Genomic DNA, 22,669 nt, shown 5'->3' on the forward strand with positions numbered 1-22,669 from the left:
AATGTTTTAATAATACGTTGAGATTATTGTTTCAATTTGAAGTTAAGATCAAGATAATTGTGTTGAAGCCGTTATTTTTAATGAATGGTATGTTGTTTTCATATTAGGCAAATATCACTAGGGGTGGCAAAACGGGTTAGACACGCAGGGAAAGTCCGTTTTGTCCGCACTTTTTTGCGGGATGGAGCAAGGTTTTAGACCCGTATTCTCAAATATGTTCGTCCCGTCCCGTTTTAGCGGAGCGAGTTTAAACGAGGCAGGCATGCCCATTTGCCACCCCTGAATATCAAAAGAGAAAAGATGGGTGGTAAGTGCAAAAGATCCTCTGACACTCAAGTCACTAATTGGTTAAGGTAGGAAAAGAAATATTTTGGATTTTGTGAGTGTACTTGATTTAATGTCCATCATTCTCTTTTTATAAGTATTTCATTAGGTTTTTTTATTCCTCTTCATTGATAGTATCCAAACCATTCTTTTAGTTTGAAGTCGAGATTGTCAGGTGAGAATATGAATAAAAAGTTTACAAGGGGATGGGGTTTAAATAGACTCTTTCTCTATAAGACAATTTCAAAATAATATTTTAGATCCCATGTACGACATCAGAGATTTTAAGAAGTGTGGAAGTAAAACACAAAATAAGAGAGCTTGAAAGCATCTCAATGAATTAATCTTTATGAAATGATACATGATTCCTTATGCATTTGATTTCTCAAATGCTAGTCAATCACAAGGCTATTCAAGTAGCTTTGAAAAAAGTTATTCAAAACACTTAGCTAATAGATTCTAACAAGATACAATTGAAGTCATGATACTTCAATAAGATTGATACAGCACAGACCTAAACTTATACATTAAATCGTCGTAAGAAAAGTCTAGCTAATGTGGTATACAATCAATGCAAAGATGCAATAATTCAATGACATATGAATACTAGAAAATAAAAGAGGTAAGGAAAGAAGAAAAGATACAAAAGGATATATATATATATATATATATATATATATATATATATATATATATATATATATATATATATATATATATATATATATATATATATATATATATATATATTGGTTTGACTGTCGTACTCGCATTTCCTACTCCACTCAATGGTGTTACAAACCATTGGAAAATAGTCGCGATCTTCCACTATTATCATAAGTTTGATTACAAGCATTTTGGTTACAACGAACTATCAAACGATAATTCCCTATGTTGATACAGATACTCAAATGCTAGCAAAAACAAGATCTCTAAAAGATATTGATATGATAACCATGATATCCACAATAATTCTGCTCCAGGTATTTATATGTGGAAATCCATATGATTCCACCGATCTTTTGTCTGAGCGATTTCTATACTCAAGCGTTGATTGAACAACTCTCAACTTATTCAGCGAACAACTTTCTCCGACGCCATCAAATATGGACTACTTCCATCCCCGCCTTACGGATAATTGATACTAGATCTCACAAAAGTCTTCCTTGGAGTATAATAGAAACTCTATTCTTAATGAATAACAACAAACATCACATGAAATTCAAGAAACGATATTTGCACTTCTTACAAACAGCAAACTTCACACAAAAAATATTAGATACCCTAATGTAGCATTGGTTTCCCTCAACACTCAATCTTTAGAGATGAAGGTCCTTAACAATGGAATAAAACTAAGGATAAAGATGATGAACAGTGCCATAATATCTCACAAACAATCTACAAACACAAGGTGTTAGTCAAGTGTTTTAAATGAAAGTGAATGAAGATCACACAAACAAGGTTCTCTCAAGTTTCTAGATGAACGGGTCTTGGCTTTGAATGTTATCAAGAAATTGATTAATCATGAACAACACTTCAAGATTAATGAAGTCCCCTTCTCTAGTTTACTCAAACACAACAATAAATTGCACAATAACATGTAATAAAAAGGAAAATGAATTTAACATGAATTCATAATCAAGAAGTTGTAGAAGTGAAGAAGAGAAAGAAGCATGGTGATGGGGATAGGCACACTAAGAATAGAAGACAAAGTCACTCTTTGTCACTATGGGTTTTTTTTGCATAGGTTTCACTCACTTGTTAATTTTATCATAGAAAAATCTATTTAAATCAAGGATGACAAATGGGTCTTGAAACTTTGATTTAAATAAAGTAAAAACTATTATTCAAATCAATTTGGACAGAGCCAAAAAAAGTTTTAGGATTTCAGTTGATTCAATTCAACTTTTGTACTTGATTCGAATCACATGAGGTTGTGATTCAAATCATATTCAATTTCTTATTCGAATCAAATCGTCTAGAGTGAAATCCCATTTTCCACACAACACATGATTCGAATGATGTTCATTTCCTTATTCGAATCATAACACTAAAAAAATCCAAATTTAAGTGGTTTAACTTATGATTCAAGCTACGTATGATGAAATGACAAGGTGACAACTATCTGTTAAATTGTAATTCCTTGTGTCAAATAGATTTGATTTAGATCTAAAATAGATTAGATTTGATTTAGTTCTAAAATAGGTATTTTGGGATTTTATAGTTTTGGGTTTTTGGCTTAGAGAGCAAGCTAACCTAAATCTATAAATAGAGGGAGTAACCCCCTATTTTTGTAATCAAGTCAATTGAGTTGTATTCACAGAAACTCTGCAAAAGATAATTTTCTTTCTTTTATATTATTCATCGTTATTGTGTGGTGATATCAATCTTGTTCATTAAGATTGGTAGAAATTCATCAGAGATTTCGGTGGATTTCCAACACTATATGGACTCAAAAAGACATACTAACAAGGAATAAACACTCTTAAATTGAATAATGAGGATTCTTATTGGTACAACAACACCATAGCCGAAGCAATTGTTAGTGTGTGAGACACTTTTAGTGAGGAGAGAATAGGGAGAGAATAAGGAAATAGGGATTATATTAATGAATTGAGTTGTACAAATAATGATACAGACTATGACTATTTATATACAACCCGGATTGGGCTTGGGCATAACTTGGATTATATTTGATATTATTAGATTTGATTTGATATTATATTAATAATATCAATCCCAATAATATTTCAAAAAATCCCAGTAATTTCTCAACATACCCTCTATAATTCAAGTTGTCAAACAACTCTAAAATAATCAAGAGCCACATATATCTGAGTGTACCACTTCGAGTATGCATGATGATCTCATTGGCATAGTCGAAGCAAAAGAGTTTCTGGATTGCTTTCTTACTAAACAACCTTCACAGAATTTGTTAGGCATCTCAAGACTTGGAATACCAGTAACCATATCTTGAGTAATTAGTTGATTGAGTGATCAAAAGTTCGAATGTCCAAATCTCAAATGCCACAACCAACTATCCTTGGGGTCGACAACAATTTTTAGACATTGTACTTCAGTCAAACTGATCATGGTCTTAAACATCGTGTTCTTCGACAGAGGAGATTTCAAGACCAAATTGTTCTGGGTGTCGGACAATTTTAAAACTCCATCTTTCATGACAACTGAGAAACCTTTTTCGACTAGTTATCCAATACTTAGCAGGTTTCACTTTATACCAGGTACATATAGCACATCTTTGATCATAGCTTTCCCTCCATTACTCATGTGAAAACTATGTTGCCAATACCTTTTGCTTGCAACGAACTATTATCAGCAAGTTTTACCTTGCTCTTCTTCGATTTGTCGAAATTTGTCAACCACACCTTTTGACCAGTCATATGATTCGAGCAGCCTAAATCGAGGAACCAGATCTTGGATTCTACATGGTTATCTACAACTGCAACCATAACCACCATACCTTCAGAGTCATCTGAATCTTGGCGTGCAAGGTTCGCTCCTTCGTCTTTACGTTTTGTCAATCCATTGTCTTTCTTGTATCAACAATGTTTAGACAAGTGACCCCACTTCTCACAGTGATAGCACCGCACACCTTTACCTTTCTTGTCATTTTTTCCTTTCAATAGTTTCCACCTCCTCCTTTCGAGGATTCAGAAGATCTATCTTCGACTTGCTGCTTGTGAGAGTTCGACCAAGGCTTCTTGCCCTGAAACTTGTATAATTTGCCTTTGAATTTGTTGGAACCACCATTCTGTTTCCATGATTGACCCTGTAAAGCTTGTATCGAATCTTAAACTCCTTTCCTTTCGACAATCCTAATCTCATGCGCCTCCAACGAACCAACCAAATCTTCCAATTTTAGGGTTTCAAGTAGATTGGATTCTTGAATAGCTACGATAACGTGATCAAACTGAGAGGTCAATGTACGCATTACCTTCTCAACTATCATCTTATCAGTTAGGGTTTCACCATAATCCTTCATGAAATGGACGAGTTTATGCACCTTCGACACATACTTTGCAACCTTTTCGTCTTCTTCCATCGATAACAATTCATATTGTCGACGCAAGGTCTGCAATTTGACAACCTTGACTTTCTCACCTCCTTCATAATATTTGACAAGAATATCCTATGCCTCCTTCGGTGATTCAGCAGGAGAGATTCTATCAAAATTTGCATAATCAACTTCCCTTTGAATGCAATACGCAACCTTGCAATCCTTCTTCTTGGCTTCGGCGTGGACTGTTTTTTGCGCCTCGGATGCATTTGTAGCCAGTACAGAAACTCCATTAGTAACCACTTCTAGGATTTCATGAAAGCCAAACAGAGATTGCATTTGTTTTCTCCATCGGATCCAATTTTTGCTGTCAAGCATTGGAAGAGAAATCAGAATGTCATTAGTACCATTCATCTTTGCAGTGATTGATTCACTTCCCCTGGAAACACAATCTCTGACGTGAAGTTCTCAAGAACAACAACCGGAAGCTCTGAATACCAATTTGTTAGTGCGTGAGGCACTTTTAGTGAGGGGAGAGAGAGAGAGAGAATAAGAAAATAAGGATTATATTAATGAATTGAATTGTACAAATAATGATACAAACTATGACTATTTATATACAACCCGGATTGGACTTTGACTTACACAACTTATATTATATTTAATATTATTAGATTTGATTTGATATTATATTATATTAATAATATCAATCTCAATAATATTTCAACAAATCTTAATAATATCTCAATAGCAATTACAAATGAAGTATAAAACATAATAAAGTACAAGCACGTGATAATATAATCAAATTACAAATACATAATTACTAAAAACATCTATATCAAATTGACAAAAACATTAAAACACATGCAATAACATACGATAGTGTAACTTCACTTTCAAATTCAGTGCTTTCTTAATATAGATATATGTCTATTTTTTAGATTTTAATTATTATTGAGTGTATGTTTTAAGTGATTTCTCTGTGGTGCTAGAACCGGTTTGGATAAACCAAATCAATGAACCTAAAGTTGTTGGTCCAATTTTACTTTGTTTTGATTTCGAAAGAAACCGTGCACAACAACATAAGTTTTTTTTATAATTTTGATAATGTAGTGTAGAGCTGTCAAAATGGGCTATCCGGCCCATTTAGGGCCGGTTCTGATGGGCCTGGGCTTTTTAGGGCTGAGCCAAAAACGCCCTATTGTAATATGAGCCTCAAAATTACTATCCGAGCCCGGCCCTAGATGGACTTCGGACTATCCGACCCTAAACAAGCTTTTTTTTTTATAAAAAAAATTAAAATAAAAAAATCCATAATATTTATTATAAATAAAATAAAAATTATATTATTTTAAACATAATACATTTTTAAGTACTATATTATCTTTTGTAAATACTATAATGTGTTTTTAAATACAATACATGTTTAAATTGTAGAAAATAATACTCAAATATTTAATATAAGAGAAACTAATGGAATACGAGGAAATAATGTTGATTATATTAATGTATAATATTTAGAAGAGAAAGATTGAATATAATAGAAACAAAATTTAGTGAAGTGAGAAAAATCAATGTTTTATTTTGGAGTAACACAATATAAGAATTAATATAATTTTTTAAAATTTATAGTTGTGCGGGCCTAATGGGCTACCCATGGCCCATATGGGCTAGCTCTAATGGGCCGCAGATTTTTTAGGGCTGGGCTAAAAAAAGCCCTTAAAAATATGGGCTCTAATTTGAAAGTCCAAACCCTATAATTTTTTGGGCCGGGCGGGCCGGCCTATTTTGACAGCTCTAATGTATTGAACATTCTCTAATCAAAATAAAAAAAATGAAAAAACTAAATATAATAGATAAATTGAAATAAAATATTGATAGAGAAAGTGAAAGTGAAATATAAATTAGATTGAAAGATCATTTTAATTTTAAAAGGAAAATTGAAAGAAAAAATTGAGACTTAAAGTTGAAATAAAAATTTAAAAATTGAAAAGAGAAAAAAATACATAAAAAGTTTTATAAAAAAGTTAGAATTGAACAAGTAAAAATAATAATGAAATAAAATATTAAAACAAATAATTAATCTCTTAAATTGATTTTTAACTATTTAAGTGAATGATAACTTCATAATTATTTATGAATTAAGAATTTTAGTTTAACAATTTGAGTAATTGATATAGGCTCCTTGTATGTAAAAGTTTATAGTATTAGTTGTGGTGTCTATGATTGAGTTGATTAATGATATAAGACACTTATCTACTCCATTGTATTTGAATCAAATTTTCAATGTACTTAATTTGACCATTAATGTAAGATAGATAACTTAAACCAACCAATTAATATTCTTGTAACAATGTATAATGCACCTCGAATAGCAAAAGTTATTCGATGCTACTTTTATAAAGTACTATTATTATAGATACATTAATGTTATTATCTTAATATATACGTTTTCCATTAAAGCATTTAGGTGAATCTCTTTGGTAACTTTTGTGATAGATAAGCCAAGAACATGCCAAGGTGTGTTTTATAAGCTATGGATTAAAATTACATGTTTCAAAGTATATAACATAGCGTGAAATGTAAAAAGTTGGAACAAAATATGTTTGTCAAAAGTATTTGACTTTCCTTGAAGTGAAGCCATATCTAACTTGGACTTGGAGCAATGGACCTTCCTCTACCTTTTAGTATTTCAAAGGTGTGTACTTTTCATTTTTTTTTTCTAAATAAAAAATTTGAGATGGTGTACTCTTTGGACTCTCTCCTAAAACATATTACTACTATTTATCTCATATTTGAAAAATTGTATACATTCTCTCCTATAATATTTCGTCCCAAAAGATTTACACTAAGGACCATGTACATTCTCGTATTTCACTTAAAATCATTTAGGCTGGATTCGAACCCTGGCAAATGATGCATCATCAAATCACTTCCAATGACCCATGTATTCAAAGCTAACTCAAAACTAAATCCAATTTACTTTGGACGAATATCTAATATACATGCAATCATAGCATTTAAGTGATTGAGTAATCTTAAAAGCTCGGTCTCAAAAACTAAAACATGAAATTTTATTCTTTTTACTAGTAAGAGACTCGTGCTGACGCACGGGTACATGTCTATTTGATGTAGTATATTTTGAATGATATAAAAATCAATATTAAATGTCACTATGAGCAATTTTATTAATTATTATGTAAATTAATTAGACATGAAAAAAATATAAATTTTGATAGAATATTAACTTCATAATATTATAAAAAATGTAAGTGCAAAATTTAAAAATAATCATATAGTAAGTTGAACAATAATCATATAGATTTAAGTGTATTTGAAAATAGTAATTTTGTCTTTAAATAAAGATAATAATTTGATAGTGACCTGTAACATAAAAAAGTTGTGTGAATGACTATATAGTATTATTCAATGAGATAAAATACAATTCTAAAAACACTTCTATCATTAAAAACATTTGAATTTTATACTTCTATGGGGCACACATAATTGATAATAATAAACTAACACATAAAACTTTATATATTTGTAGTGCTTGAAAATTAAACTCTAGTAGTGCTTGAAAATTATATTGCTCTTATTTTAAAGTAATATATATGAATGTTTTTTTACTTGAATCCAAAGGAAAAATTATTTAAATATTATATATAAATAATTGAAAAGTAAATTTAAATATGATTAATTAATTTAATAACATTTTAGATCTCATATATAAAAAAATCATGAAATATTGGTGCTCTCTATAAAAATGAGAATAAATATGAAGAGATTCAAAAATTAAGAAGAAAAGTGAAAAATGGAGAATATACATAGTTAAATACGGTATTATTTAAATAGATGATCAAAACTTTATTATTTTAAAAGTAAGAGCTAAAAATATATTTCAACATAATTAATATAAATATATATAATCACAACTCTTTTTAATTGGTTTAAAAATAAAAAATTCACCAATTATTTAAAAAAAATCATTTTAACATAATTAAAATGATTTTTAAATAAACCAGTCAATAAAATGAGAACACATGGCCGTAGAGAAGTGGGAAAGGTGAAATATTGTAGTTGATCAAAAGACTTTATGGGTAGTTTATAATGAAAAGATGGTTTAAGTAGGTTACGAAATTGTCCTTTTTGTAGTGTAAGTTTTTTTTGGATGAAAAGGTAAATTAGGTAAATTGGTCAATTGAATAGTAATGGGTAAATAGTAGATTGCTTTTCATTAGGGAAGGAGACACACATCATTATAATAAAGAAATCAATTATGCTAAATTTTATAAATAGGACCACGATTCGATCCCACAACTACGATTGAGAGAGGGTTAAAATCACTTCATGTCAGAACTGACTTTCAAATCAAACTATATCGATCGTGAAAACCAATAAATAAATAAATAAATTATAAAAAAAAAACTCATAGCAAACAATACCTTTTAAATCGACAATAAATAACAAACTTTTATACATTATTACTCATAATAAATAATGTAACTCTGGGACCCAAATCCCCTTCGGTAAAAAAGTCACATATGCACGCATTCAAGTGTGTCAGACCGTCTAATCAAGATCGAACAATTCTGATTCAAAGTTGTTAATTTTGAATAAATCAAATCTAGTTTTTCTGAACCACTTATTCAAGATCAAAGAGTTCTTATTATCTTAACAGTGTGAATGTGGCAAAAAGTTGATCGCTCGAGATTCAATTTGGTAACTCTGGTCTAAGATAGACAAAGTTATCAAATTAATATTCGAGCATATACATGTGTTTAGTCAATTTTATATTGGTAATTAATATTATTTTCATATTTTAAGAATAAAATATATTTAAAATTTGATCTTTTAAAAAATCATTTTAGTTTAATGTGTATAAATAAAAATATATTTATTACTCCTTCAGGTAAAGAAAATTTACTATTTTTTGGATTCATGTATCTTAGTACTATAGAGTAGTACCATTTATTCAGTCACTAAGTTTGACGGTCAACAATACACAGCATGACGTTTATAATTATTGTTGATTTCATTAGAGATTAAATAGTCATTGTCAATTATTTATCGAAAAAAAATTGAGATTTCTTGTTTTAAGTGTGAGGTGTGAGAGGGACCATGCATGTCGGTATACTCTAAGATAAGAAATCTGATTTTTCTTGAAATAAAGTCTCACCGTACCAAAAATAATTTGTAGAACTAAATCAATAATAAATATTTCAATAGACAGAACGACACAAATTATCTGTATTTTTGAAAATGCGATAAAAAATAAATTTTTAGCAAATTGATTACCTTAAATTGATTCTCTTTAAATGAGTTAAAAAGTAAAATAATTTATATTCAGATAAATTCATAAAAAAACATGTTAAATTTTTCTATATTGTCAACAATATGCATTAAGTTAAATTTGATTTTTTTTTCCAGCATATATTAACTGGAAGTAATGTGGCCAGCTGTACTCTATTGACGTTATTATCTGATTATGAGTGCTAAAATTATTGTTATCAAATATACAATTATTTGAAGCTTAAATTCAAGGTTCTATTAGATTGCTCTTATCTATAAACTAATTATATTATATAGAAAACCGATGTCTTACCCACCAAGCTTTGGACATTTCTTGCTGTCATCGAACACTTTGAGTGTCCCACAAAGCAGACAAGTTTGTTTAAATGTTAATCCTAGAATATGATTCCATAATCCAATATCAAACTTCATCTAAAAAGTGATTATACCATATCAAATTATTAGTGATTAAGACAACCTAAAGATGCTTAACTTCTAAATATTTATATAATTAAATTAACTTTTAAAGTAAATCAGTAAAATTAATCTTGAAATATTGGATATAGAGTATTCGTGAGATTAAAATTACTCAATTATATAAATATTGTTTATTCAATATTTATCAGTTGAAGGATTTAAAATTATCATTAATAATAATAATAATAATAATAATATTATTATTATTATTAATTACAAAAATTAATATTATTATAAAAATTATTGTTTTTTTTTGGTATTATTTAGACACTTACTGTATAAATTTTCTTACTTATTATATTAGACTCATTATTGTTTTTTGTCGTATTATTAAATTTATCATTAATATCATCTGTTTTACTGTAGTATTACACAAGTAGGCCTAATGGATACTTCAATAATTAATGAATGACATCAAATAATACCTACATTATATTTTGTGAAAACAAGTTTGAACTAATTTGTTGAAATTTTCAATGTGTTATAATGCAATAAGATACACAATCAAATTCAAATCAAATAATAATACTATTAAATTTGCATGAGTAAAGCGTAGTTAAATGCAAATCACGCAAAAAATTCTCAAGTAAGATTAGTTCAATTAATAACATGTTGGTTCATATATCCAAAGATTGTTAATTTAATTCTCATTACTAATATAAGATTTCTTTGATAAATATTTTATAAATTTTAAAGTTCTTCCTAAGCTTCTGATATTCAATTTATTTAAACTTTCATTATATCAGCAAAAGAAAAGATAAATCCCATTAAAATTGTCAATCTAATTCTCGAAAGAAAATTGTTCTGGGCCAATTGTAAGGCCCATGACAAAAGGTCCAAAAATGATACTCGAGTCAAAAGATACACTGAACATATACATCTTCGTTTGGTCAAAAGCAGTCAAATGCGTCCTTAAATAATCACCATACAATTCAATTAAACATTTATCTGCATTACACGTGAACTGTTCTAACGGGTAAAATATGTTAATTTAGATATTTAAATTCATTCTCATTTGCACTATATAAGATTTTTTTCATTAACTTTAACGCATGAGTGCTAAACTTGTATTCCCTCCGGTCTCAAATATAAGCAAAAAATAATAATAATTGTATGGTCTTAAATATAAGAAAAAAATCAATATTTATTACATTCAATGTCATTATTCTAACTATACCCCTACAATTTTTTACATTTTAAATGTTTGCAACAATTTTCAAAGCAAAAAATAGGGGTAGAATTAGAAAGAGAGTAAGAATTAAATGCATTGAGACATTCTCCTTAAAAGGTGAACTTTTTTGCAAATTTGCTTATATTTGAGACCGGAGAGAATATATCCTTCCATACTTCATCGCTTCAGAAGTACAAAGTCCTGCTTCACCGAAACAAGGCACAATTCTACCACCTTATCTTTAACTTCTAATTTCTAATCAAACAAAAAATTAATCACTCATCACTTTCCTTATAATATAGTTAAGAAAAACTCATAATTTACTTAATAAATGAAGACAAAAAATTTGTTAAAAGTTAATTATTTGTTGGCTTTTTGATGTTTCTCTCTTACCAACTAATATAATATTCCCTTACCCACCACTTCCCTCCAAACTATGCCAACTTCAGGTAACATTCTTTCATAGGGACCAACCAAGCAACCCTATGGTCCAAATTTCCAAAAAGAAATTTAACATCATTGGTCCTACAATACATCTCTAGAACTTATCTATTTTAAGCTTCTTTTTTATTATATGCTTTTATGTATTAAATAATGGACTAAAGTACAAACAGAAACTCAAATATGTGTCAGCAATATTCTTACACCCTTAACCACCACCACTTGTGCATTTGCTATGAACAATCATAAAGTCACAATGGTACAAAAAAGCACAAATAATTCCTTCATGTAATTGATTTTCTTAAGCAAAAAATATACTTTTCTTTCTTTCTAAAAGCCCATGTTATGTTACAACAATGATTAATCAATTTAAAAATCATATGTAGCATAAGATACCAAAGACAATACTATTTTGTTTATATTTCATTGGTGTTACACAATCATTGATTTTTACAGTTGTGTATTATGTGACAATACATGTTCATGAGAATTAGATAATAATTGTTCAAGAATAGTAGTAAAAGGGAAGAACATAAAAAACAGGAATAAAGGAGACAAAAACATATATGTCAGTGCTGATTTTTTGCTCTTGTCCTTCAAGCCTAAGCTTTTATATGCTTTCCTTTCTTTGCTCTTCATTTGACTTCATAGCATATTGCTTTTTCTTTGATAAATAAACTATGCATACCAATTTAGTGTAACATGGTTTATCACTTATTTATACTAGTTTCAACCAAGTGGCTTGATTCAATTGGCTAATGAGTTTCGGATAATGATAAATCGATTGGAGCGAAATTGAGTTCAAATTCTGACTAGAACAATCACTGGTAAGACTTTATTTATCCCTCGACCGAATTCAATATTACCAGAGTCCTCTCCTGAGAATTAGAAAGTTAAGATCAGAAACAATAGTAAGAATTTATTTACCTCTCGACCAAATTTTAAATTATCAAGATCTTTTTTTCTTGAAAACCAAATAGTTAAACTAGAGTTTGAATTTTGACTAGAATCGTCACTGGTCAGATTTTATTTACCTCTCGACCTGATTTCAAATTACCATAATTCTCTTCCTCTGAAAATCAGAGAGTTAAACCCAAGTTCGAATTCTAACTAGAACTATCACTAGTAAGATTTTACTTACCTCTCGACCAAATTTCAGATTATCAGGATTCTCTTCCTCTGAGAATCGAAAAGTTTAACTTGAATTTGAAATTTGACTAAAACTATCACTGGTCAAATTATATTTTACCTCTCAACCTACTTTCTGATTACCGAAATTCTCTTCCTCTAAGAACCGGAGAGTTAAGACCAAAAACAAAAGGAAAAGTCGCAACCAAGATTGTGGCATGAGGAGGGGTAATAGCATTAAACCTACCTACTTACATGATTGTTTACACACAAAAAGTACATTAACAAATCTTACCAATCTTAGTTACTTCCTTTAGTTTATATGTTTTTTCAAAAAGGAACTGACAAATCCTACTAAACAAAGAGTGCAAAAGTGAACCATTCAAAATTTGATTCCCTCTGCTTGAGTTTAAATCAATAATTTACCCTTTTGTATTTTTTATCATATTTAGTTTTTTTATGAATTGGCTTGCAGCCATAAAGGGTCAAACAAAATAGGACTCTTGTTTTTTTGCTTTTGTCACTTTTAATAGAATTTTGAAATATGAATAAAAACTTTTTCATATGATGAAATAATGATGTTGATTTAGCTTTAATATTGAGCACTTTAAGAAAGTTTAGCTTGAAACTAACTTAAAGAGAAAAGCTAAAAGCAGACTAAAAAGTTACTTACATTTATATAAACTGTTTCATCAAAGTTTTTTATTTCAGAATACTTATCTCAACCATGAAGTTTCAAAGCAATGAGATTCTCAATGGAAAGTACACAGCAAGAAAAACAACCAAAAGTGCTTTTCTCATACCTTTCACTCTTCTACTCATCATGTTTCCTCTTATTCTCATGAGAAACACAGAAGAATCATCACCATCATCATCATCATCGTCGTCATCTCCGAACGTGTCTTCTGTCAGAAACATGATGAACAACAGAACAGAAACAAAAGGATGTGACATTTTTTCTGGTAACTGGATTCCTTATTCTGAGGAACCTTATTACAATAATGGAACATGCAAATGGATGATAGATGAACAAAACTGCATGAAATTCGGTAGACCTGATGAAGAGTATCTTCATTGGAGATGGAAGCCGAATGAATGCGAGCTTCCGCTCTTTAATGCAACTCAATTCTTAGAGCTTGTTAGTGGTAAGAAAATGGTTTTTGTTGGAGATTCTGTTGGAAGAAACCAGTTGCAATCTTTGTTGTGCCTCCTAAGTCAAGTAAGTAATCATTCACACTTTGTTTTGTCTTTTTCATAGGAGCTAAATTTTTTGGAGAGTAGGTTCATAACATAGTATTATAAGCCTATAAACAAGTGGTTTAGATTACTATACAAGATTCTATAACAACAGGTCTGCAACCGCGGCCTGAGCCGTGACATCACGGTTTTTTATGTCTTTGTGACTGAAGTGTGATGGTCACGGCCGTATTTGATTGTGATTCTCTGTAGTATCTAGGATTGCAACCGTCACGATTTAAAACCATGTTTCTATCCTTGTTTTCTTGACACAATTTTGTTGATGAGACATGTTGATTCTTGCGGTGTAGAACGATTTTGACATGTTTGAATATTTTTGAATAGGATTGATTCTAACTTGAAACTAAAATTTTGAACTTTTGGCTATATTGTATTTTTTTTTTGTCTTTGATTCATTGTGGAACTCGTTTTTACGTTAACGTATCTAAATATAAATCATTTTACAAATACAACTATTTTTTATCAGAATCAGTTCATTCAAATCAATTTTTGTTAGTGCAAAACCAAATATGCTTATGTGTATTTTTCTCTTGTTTAGGTGTCTGAACCGGAAGACGTTTCTCATAAATACAATTCAGATGTCATATATTTCAGACGGTATTTCTTTCCGGATTACAATTTCACCCTTGGAAATCTATGGTCACCATATTTTGTGAGATCAGGTGATGCTGATAAAAAAGGCCATTCATACAACAGCATCATGAAAATACATGTAGATGAGGTTGATGAAGCATGGTCAAGTCAAGTTGAAAACTTTGACATAGTAATAATCTCAGCAGGGCATTGGTTTTTTAGACCTTTAATGTACTATGAAAAAGGTCAACTTGTTGGATGCAACAGATGTGGAATAGAGAATGTAACAGATCTTGCTCACTACTATGGTTACAAAATGGCATTTAGGACAGCATTTAGAACCTTAACAAGTCTTGAAAATTTCAAGGGTGTGACATTTTTTAGGACATTTTCTCCATCACATTTTGAGAATGGAGATTGGAACAAAGGAGGGAATTGTGTGAGGACAAAGCCATTTAGCAAGGAAGAAATGAAGTTAGATGGTTACACTCTACAGACATACTTGACCCAAGTGAATGAATTTAAAGTAGCACAAGAGGAAGCATCAAATAAGGGATTGAAGTTTTTGATGCTAAATACAACTGAAATTATGTTATTGAGACCTGATGGACACCCTAATAATTATGGACATTCTAAGGACACAAATGTTACATATTACAATGATTGTGTTCATTGGTGCTTGCCTGGACCTGTTGACACATGGAATGAGTTTTTGCTATATATGCTGAATACAGAAACTCACTCATCTTATAGTTCAAAGATAGAGAGTGTTGTTTGAGCATAAGATTTACCTTGTTAGGCAGAGTATTTATTTTTTGAGGATTTTATTTTGTAAATCAATTATTCTCCGTATTCAACTGAAGAGTCTAATTCTTCAAAGCACATAAGATCATAATGAGTGCCAAAGTTCTTCCTCTAGAGTTTTAATGTTACTGCAATCTCAATGCTAAATTCAAGCTCATGAACTCTGGTTTGATTTATTGTAATTTACTAAAGGGTAGGGGAAATGGTGTAAGAGATTGATGAATGTATTTATTTACTATATAGATAATAACATGCAGAGTGTATAAAGTATATGCAAAGTGATTTGTGAATTTTTGTAATATATTTAGTGGAATGTCTTGATTATCAAATTGGTCATTACTCAATCCCAAGAAGCTCAACGGTATTAAGAAACATTGGCTAGTTCCATTTTGCCTTAAGAATCAATTGTCAAACACACATTTTAATGCTTCATATGATTTGACTTTAACTTGCTTTAATCTGATTTCTGATATTTTTCAATCTTTCTTGTATACATTTCATAGTGTAACTTATTAAAAAAGCTTTGAATTAAATCACATTTGTCTTGGATATGAAGTTATTAAAGGGTAATTTGATCAAAGCCAAAGGCTTAATCAGAATATATAAATTCATGCAAGCAATTAAAAAGTCCTATTTGTCATAAAAATAAAAATAAAAAGTGATTTCTAGAATAATCAAATACCTTTTGAAAAAAAGACAAATAAGGATAAGAAAATAGTGATTTCTAAATCTCTAAGCAATACATATTGACGTATGGTAGCAAGCAATTTCATGTGCCTGGATAATGATACTGACTTGAGCTTTGAGACTAAGCATAGGTGTAGCTTTCTGTCAATTCATGAAATTGTCAATGATATCATCAACCAAAATCATGATATATACTTTTATATGATTTTCCCTATTAACATCAACCTTGCTGTCAAATTATGAATCTCAAAACTTAAATAAGCATTATATACTTAGTGTGTAAAACTATCTGATTAAGATGACTCTGCAACAAAAAGTTATATACTGTCAAATTGTAAATGCATAAAGTTCTAGTCAATATGTCAAAATATTCTTTCAACAATACTAGGAAGAGGAGAAAGTATACAAGTTTCAAGAAATTTGCAACTTGAAGGAACCCAAATTACTTCAAGCAATAGACTTAATAGTGAAAATCACTTAACACAGAAATCACAGAACAAAAATAACTTGAACTAGTTGCATCTTTATGAAACACCATCTCTCACAACAGCAAAATCAAAGTAACTCAGAGTTTAATATAGATATTGTTAGAAAATAGAATACTATAAAATATCTTATACTATCTTTTATATTATATCAAGTAAATATCAATGATGTTCAAGATTCTTACTATTTTCCTTCTTCCTTTGATCTAAAATCTCACGAATTCGACACGGTATCTAGAGCAGGGTTTGATCCCGCTCTTGATCTGTCAACATTTTGCCTGCTGTGTTTCTGAAAATTTGGGACTATTTTTAGGAATATAATAGTAGGTTCCTCTTTTCTGGCACAACCTTATTTTTTGGATGCTATAACCTCCATACACCACCGTTGTCCATGCCACTGCCATTTGCAACCACTGGAAAAAATTCCAGCAAAACTACCTTCATCACATGCAGAATCTCCTAATCTGCGCAATCCCGAAATCTTCTGCCCCAGAAAAGTCTCTACACACGCTCACACGCCAGTCTTTTTTCTGCTGAGTCGCATTCCTGTCAATATTCTACAATTGTCGTGTTTTGGACCACGAGTACTTAGGCTTCAGTGCAAAAAGCCCCTTATCTCAGGATCAGATTCTCTCCGGTCACATTCCTGTGCAGTGAAATCTGATTCCTTTATTTTTTTTTCAATTAAATATTATAAAAATAGTTTAAAATTATTCAATGGTTTGGATTTTCACTTTATTCCATCCAGTGAATTTCTCACTGGAGATAATCCAAACCCCCTTACCTCGCCTGGTTTTGACGATGTTTGTCCTGTTGTGATCTCCAGTATCTCTTCCTGTTTAGGCTAGGTTTAACTTTTAGGACTTAAGTTTCCACTATCCTATTTGGTTTTTTGTGGCTTGCCGTCTTGTGCTTTGTTGTTTTGCTCGATTTATTGTTGCTTCTATTAAGTGGTTAACCTTCTGTCTATTTTGGCATTCATTGGTTCTTCATATTGCTGCCTTGGTTGTTATATTTTCTCTTTTATAACGTATATTTGTAACAAATTTAAAGCTGCGTAAGTTTTAACTTGAGTGAGATTGTTAAAATACTACATAAAATACCTTATAATATCTTATATATATTTGAGTATCGTAAGTTATTTCCTAGAATCGGTTTATCATCTTAGAGTATATTAAAGTAGCTCTTAAGATTATATTTAATGTTCTTTTATTATTATTATTATTATTATTATTATTATTATTATTATTATTATTATTATTATTATTATTATTATCATTATTATTATTATTATTTGTTTTTTATCTCCTATTTATTTAGGATTGAGTATGTGTTCATATGGAATTAGTGTTTAGTCTTTTGTTATCAAGTCAGTATCAATAATGTTCAAGGTTCTTATTATTTTCTCTCTTTCTTTTATCTAAATTCTCACAATTTCAACAGCTATCATATCATCTAATCTTTTGTGTATTCAACATTTTTTTCTCAGTCTTACCTTTTCTTTAGCTGTAATTATACACAGTAAAAACAGATGAAACATTGGTCAATGCGTTAATGAGTTAATTTCTGCACAAACTCCTTGTTATATATATACACAAAGTATTCAATAAGTACAAAAATAGTTCAGTTATGCATATTAAAAAGTAACATATGATCTGAACTTTGGTCAAAATGATATCCTGATAAATACAATTACGTTTAAGGCTAAAATATAAAGCACAAATGCCGACCTAAGTAGCATAAGCCTCTGCTGGCTTTCGGTTCTACCTGCAGAATGGTAAGGAAGCCTCTGAGGACCATCATAATCCGACAAACTTTGTACCTTATCAGAGGAGCCTCTAACATAACGACTCCTAGCATTGTTTGCCTCTGAGTTGTTGTTTTGCAGTTGCCGCCATTGTCCATTCAATCTTTCCAGCTCCATCTCTTTCACGTGAATTTCACCAAGTAAACCCTCAGCCTGTGTCTGAAAGCATGAAAGGAAGATTGTTATTATTCAACCATTGCCAAAAAAAAAAATGCCATGAAGAAAGATAGACTAAACTGATTTTTTTAACACAAACAGTATCATGTATCAAAAAATATGAAGTATGGGAAGCACCTGTTTAACTGCTAGTTGCTCAAGTAAACCATGAAGTTGTTTATCCAATGTTTTCTCTCTTTGTGCTGCAGAGCAAGTCAATAATGTTTTAAAATAAAATAGTACTTGCAATGTGAAGCTTAAGGGTGCAAAATTAGTGGCAAAATTAACACAAGAAAAATGGCAAGAGTATGGAGATAGAACATGACTAAAGTATCTCCAACTATATTAGGTAGCTTTAAAAGAGAATAAAATAGTATTCAATAACTCTCAGATGGAGAGGATCAAAGTCTCCCTAATACAGTGTAATGCTGAACTTTTATGGAACCGATGAGTGAACTTAAACAAAACAATACTCAATCAGGTAGGAACACAGGGTATTTACTATTTAGCATAAAATAATTGCTGTTAGTAACTTTTGCTACAATAAACAAATTCATGACATCTTTACTAAGTGTGACCGATCAAATGTTCCAGAGGATCCATGGCCTATGTATAGAGAAAGAAAGTACACAAAACTTAGCACTTAAAGCAAAATCGCAATACAAATAAACAGAGGGCAAGCATCAAAACAAACAAACAAAGGACATCAAGCTGTTAGACCAAAGAACAAAAATTTAGAAATTAGAAAGGAAAAAATCATAATATAAGAATGATAAACTGTAATAAATATCATTTGACTGTTTACATTTTAAAAGCAACATAATTGGTGACTACAGTTAGATACCTGGACAATCATTAGACAAGGTGTTAAATGTCCCATTTTCAAAAAAATGGGTGCCTCGTGTATATCTTTAATCTTTTGTTTTCCATATACAAAAAATATATATTGCCATAAAATAGTAGTAAGATACCTGGGGATGGCTGCTTAAGTGCACTTTCCTGCACTTCTGCCCATTTCTTTTCCAACTCCTTTACAGTGTCCTCCATTGAACTCTGAAAATAAATAAGGAATTTTGATGTGACAACAATTATTCAACTTAGTTAAATTATTGTTTTGGTTCTAAAGAAGTAATCAAAATAGTTCTGAAAGAATCTCTATTTTTTATATTAATCTCAAAATGAAGAAATCACACCAAAGATCTCTAAAGCAAGTTTGTCAAAATTGAGTTTAAGTAGACTCGTTTTGTCTATGTTAGATCGACTCATAAACTCAACTTGTAGTCTCATACAAGTTTACCACATATTACAATTGTATAAAATGACATATATACTTGTATACAATAAATGCATAAAAAAATTCAACTCAACTATAATACAAAAAACTGACATAAAAAACTCTTAAATTTCCTACGAGTTTACCCTAGTTCACTGCGAGTACACTCCAAATTGATATCTAGACTCATTCATACAAGTACTATTTCATGAGTTAACTATCAAATTTAAGAACCTTGCTCTAAAGTCAAAATAGATCTAATCAGACAAATTTAGAAGGGAGGCTCGGGATCTTATTCTTGCTTGAAGCAGCTGGAGCTTACCTTGGGTATACGTCAAAGGAGGCGAGGGTTTAGGACTATTGCAAGATCTTAACTAGGCCAAAGATAGCCAAATTTATTGTTATTTTTTAACAAGATTCCCAACTAATAATGGACAGTGGGGCAGTCTAAAATGAACAGACGCATCTGAATTTGGGTATAAATTTATAAGTGTCAAGACTCAAGATATTTTAGTTTTAAAACCAAACGTCTTGGTTCAGTTCGAAAGGAGATGAGGAGCAGAAATGGTTGCTTATTCCCTAACGAGAGTGGCCACTTTAGGGCCTAGTACCCATGTTTGAGTCTTTACCAATTTGTATTTCAGATTCTGGTCTAAGAGAAATTCTAGAGTTTGCTTCAATTCAAAAAAATTAATCTAATAAGCCAATAAGTCCTAGAAGTTGAATGTATCCATTTAGTCTCCGAATTTCTTAGAGACCTATTTGATAGATAAAATGAGCATTCAAGAACAGCAGTCAAATTTCCACCATTAAGCAATTAAATGAGTCAGGACTGACGCCGACACCATCTGAGTGCTCAAGGGATATTTGATTTGATCTTATTCTTATCTCATAATATAAACATTTAGTTAGTAAGGTACCTTGATAAAAATAACTTCTGACATGTTCATAAATAGTTTTCAGAGTATTTCAATTAACTTTTCAGAATAGCTTATGAATAATCACTTAATTAAACTCCCTAAAACAGCATATTGAGTATGCACTTAATTATGTTGTTTATCTAAATGCACCCTTACTCATTCAATATTGAACAATATGTTAAGGTTAAGAACGCAAAAATCAATTCTGTGATTAAAGAAACAACAAACCAGTTCATTCTTCTTTTCTTCCAATTTGTCAAGCATAGCCGATTTTGAATCTTCTCCATCCACATCTGCATCAACGCCGGGTTTAGTATATGCCTTGTTTTCTTCCTCCCAACTCTCGGCCGTCCAAGATCGGCCAGCATTTTCAGAAGCTCGCAGACGCATATTTTCTATTTCGGTCTTCAGCTTCTCTTCAGCTTCATCCATTTCCTGTAACCCAAAACAGAAGAACCAATAATAATTAAAACACAAAAAACAATGAACTTCAATTCCCAAAATGCGTAACTAAGTAAACCTTGCCAAATAAAACATCACATTCATTCTCTATAGTCTATATCATGGCAAGCACGCACCGAGACATCAAACAATATTAGCATTCAGCATAACACAGTACAAAATACATATAACAATCCTCAGTCCCACCTCTAACTTGCTCCTTAGTAATTCAGCCTCCTGTAATTTTTCCTTGATCTTATCCTCGCAATTGGATATAGCATTCTCGAAAGCAGCATTTTCCTCCTTCAGCGTCTCTTCTCTAAGCTGAGCCTGCCCTCGTAAAACAGAAGTAAATCAGTCTCATATAAGAATTAAAACCAAATGCATCTCCAATTAAAGAAAACTTATTGTAATCAAGCATTTTCAATTTCACCGCATTGAATTCAAGGACACGATTGTAATTTCTCCAAACCTGATGGCGAGTGGAGGAATGAGCGTTTAATTGGAGAGCGAGAGCGTTATTGGAAGCGAGGGAGTGAGCGTGAAGATGAGGAAGACGCTGTGAGATATCAGGGGGAGGTAATCGAAGGCGGAGATCTTGGATCGAACGTTGGAGAGAATTGGATTTGTGATCGAGTTCGCGAACGTAGGTTTTCTGAGATTCGGTGAAGAGGATTGGGATTGAATCTTCGGAACCTGATTCGGATCCTCCTGCTCCTCCTACTACATCTGCTGCCCATGCTAATAAGCCTGCCATTGTTGTTTTCGATTAGCTTCTCTTTCTTTCTGGTTTTTTGTTGTTGTTGGTGATCACTCTTTTCAGTTTGGGCATAGTGATTTAATTTGTAAATTAATTGAAATATTCTTTAAATAAATTATTTATTTTTATTTTTAAATAAATTATTTATTTTTATTTTTAATGTATTGAATACAATAATTTCAATATAACAAATTTTGTTATTCTTTAAAAAAAATATGTTATTTTCATTTCTAAAATATTAAATACAAGTATTACAACTAGCATTTCTCTTTTAATAATATTCTTAAATATCAATGGAATGGATATTAAAATTGAAATATAAAACTAACTTGTTAAATTAGTAACGGTTATGGATTGGACCCGACGCTGGGCCACCTTCGGGCAGGGCGCAGTCCAGCGCGTTGCAAAGAGGTCCAATAAGAATAATCCAAACAGTCGTAGTCGTTGGAGATTTCTCATCCACGTGCCCATTCAGGAGCACATGGCCAACTGCCTCCCAAAAGAATCAGTCCTTCTCCTCCTAGAACCACGGGAAGTTGACCCAGGATAAAGGTTACGTGCTGACTTTGTCCTACCACGTAGGATCTTGGCAGTCTCTTGCTTTGGACTGAATTCGCAAATGAAAAACAGAAGATCTTGGTCCAACGTTTGG

At 30.9% G+C, this 22,669-nt stretch overlaps 3 protein-coding genes across 4 annotated transcripts; 1 reads left to right on the forward strand and 2 right to left on the reverse strand.

The window, feature by feature from the left end:
• Positions 1-3,608: 3,608 nt before the first annotated feature.
• On the reverse strand, positions 3,609-4,387 carry LOC131650590 (uncharacterized). The gene is made up of 2 exons (XM_058920293.1): positions 4,280-4,387; positions 3,609-3,878 (listed from the first exon to the last, which is right to left on the reverse strand). Exons 1-2 carry the CDS (start codon positions 4,385-4,387, stop codon positions 3,609-3,611), a joined length of 378 nt encoding a protein of 125 aa, XP_058776276.1.
• Positions 4,388-12,051: 7,664 nt separating this feature from the next.
• On the forward strand, positions 12,052-15,758 carry LOC131652898 (protein trichome birefringence-like 19). Of its 2 annotated transcripts, XM_058922889.1 has the most exons (3): positions 12,052-12,553; positions 13,566-14,073; positions 14,650-15,758. In XM_058922889.1, exons 2-3 carry the CDS (start codon positions 13,582-13,584, stop codon positions 15,460-15,462), a joined length of 1,305 nt encoding a protein of 434 aa, XP_058778872.1. In that variant the 5' UTR covers positions 12,052-12,553; positions 13,566-13,581; the 3' UTR covers positions 15,463-15,758. The 2 variants fall into 2 exon arrangements, with proteins under 2 accessions (XP_058778872.1, XP_058778871.1); XM_058922888.1 differs by lacking the exon at positions 12,052-12,553 and having other exon boundaries at positions 13,360-14,073.
• A 2,441-nt stretch (positions 15,759-18,199) lies between these two features.
• LOC131652900 (uncharacterized) lies at positions 18,200-22,080 on the reverse strand. Its single transcript, XM_058922890.1, has 6 exons — positions 21,730-22,080; positions 21,465-21,587; positions 21,045-21,251; positions 19,595-19,676; positions 18,762-18,826; positions 18,200-18,626 (listed from the first exon to the last, which is right to left on the reverse strand). Exons 1-6 carry the CDS (start codon positions 22,012-22,014, stop codon positions 18,327-18,329), a joined length of 1,062 nt encoding a protein of 353 aa, XP_058778873.1. The 5' UTR covers positions 22,015-22,080; the 3' UTR covers positions 18,200-18,326.
• Positions 22,081-22,669: the final 589 nt, after the last annotated feature.

The sequence above is a fragment of the Vicia villosa genome, linkage group LG2, assembly GCF_029867415.1.
Source record: "Vicia villosa cultivar HV-30 ecotype Madison, WI linkage group LG2, Vvil1.0, whole genome shotgun sequence".
NCBI classification, from domain to species: Eukaryota; Viridiplantae; Streptophyta; class Magnoliopsida; order Fabales; family Fabaceae; genus Vicia; species Vicia villosa.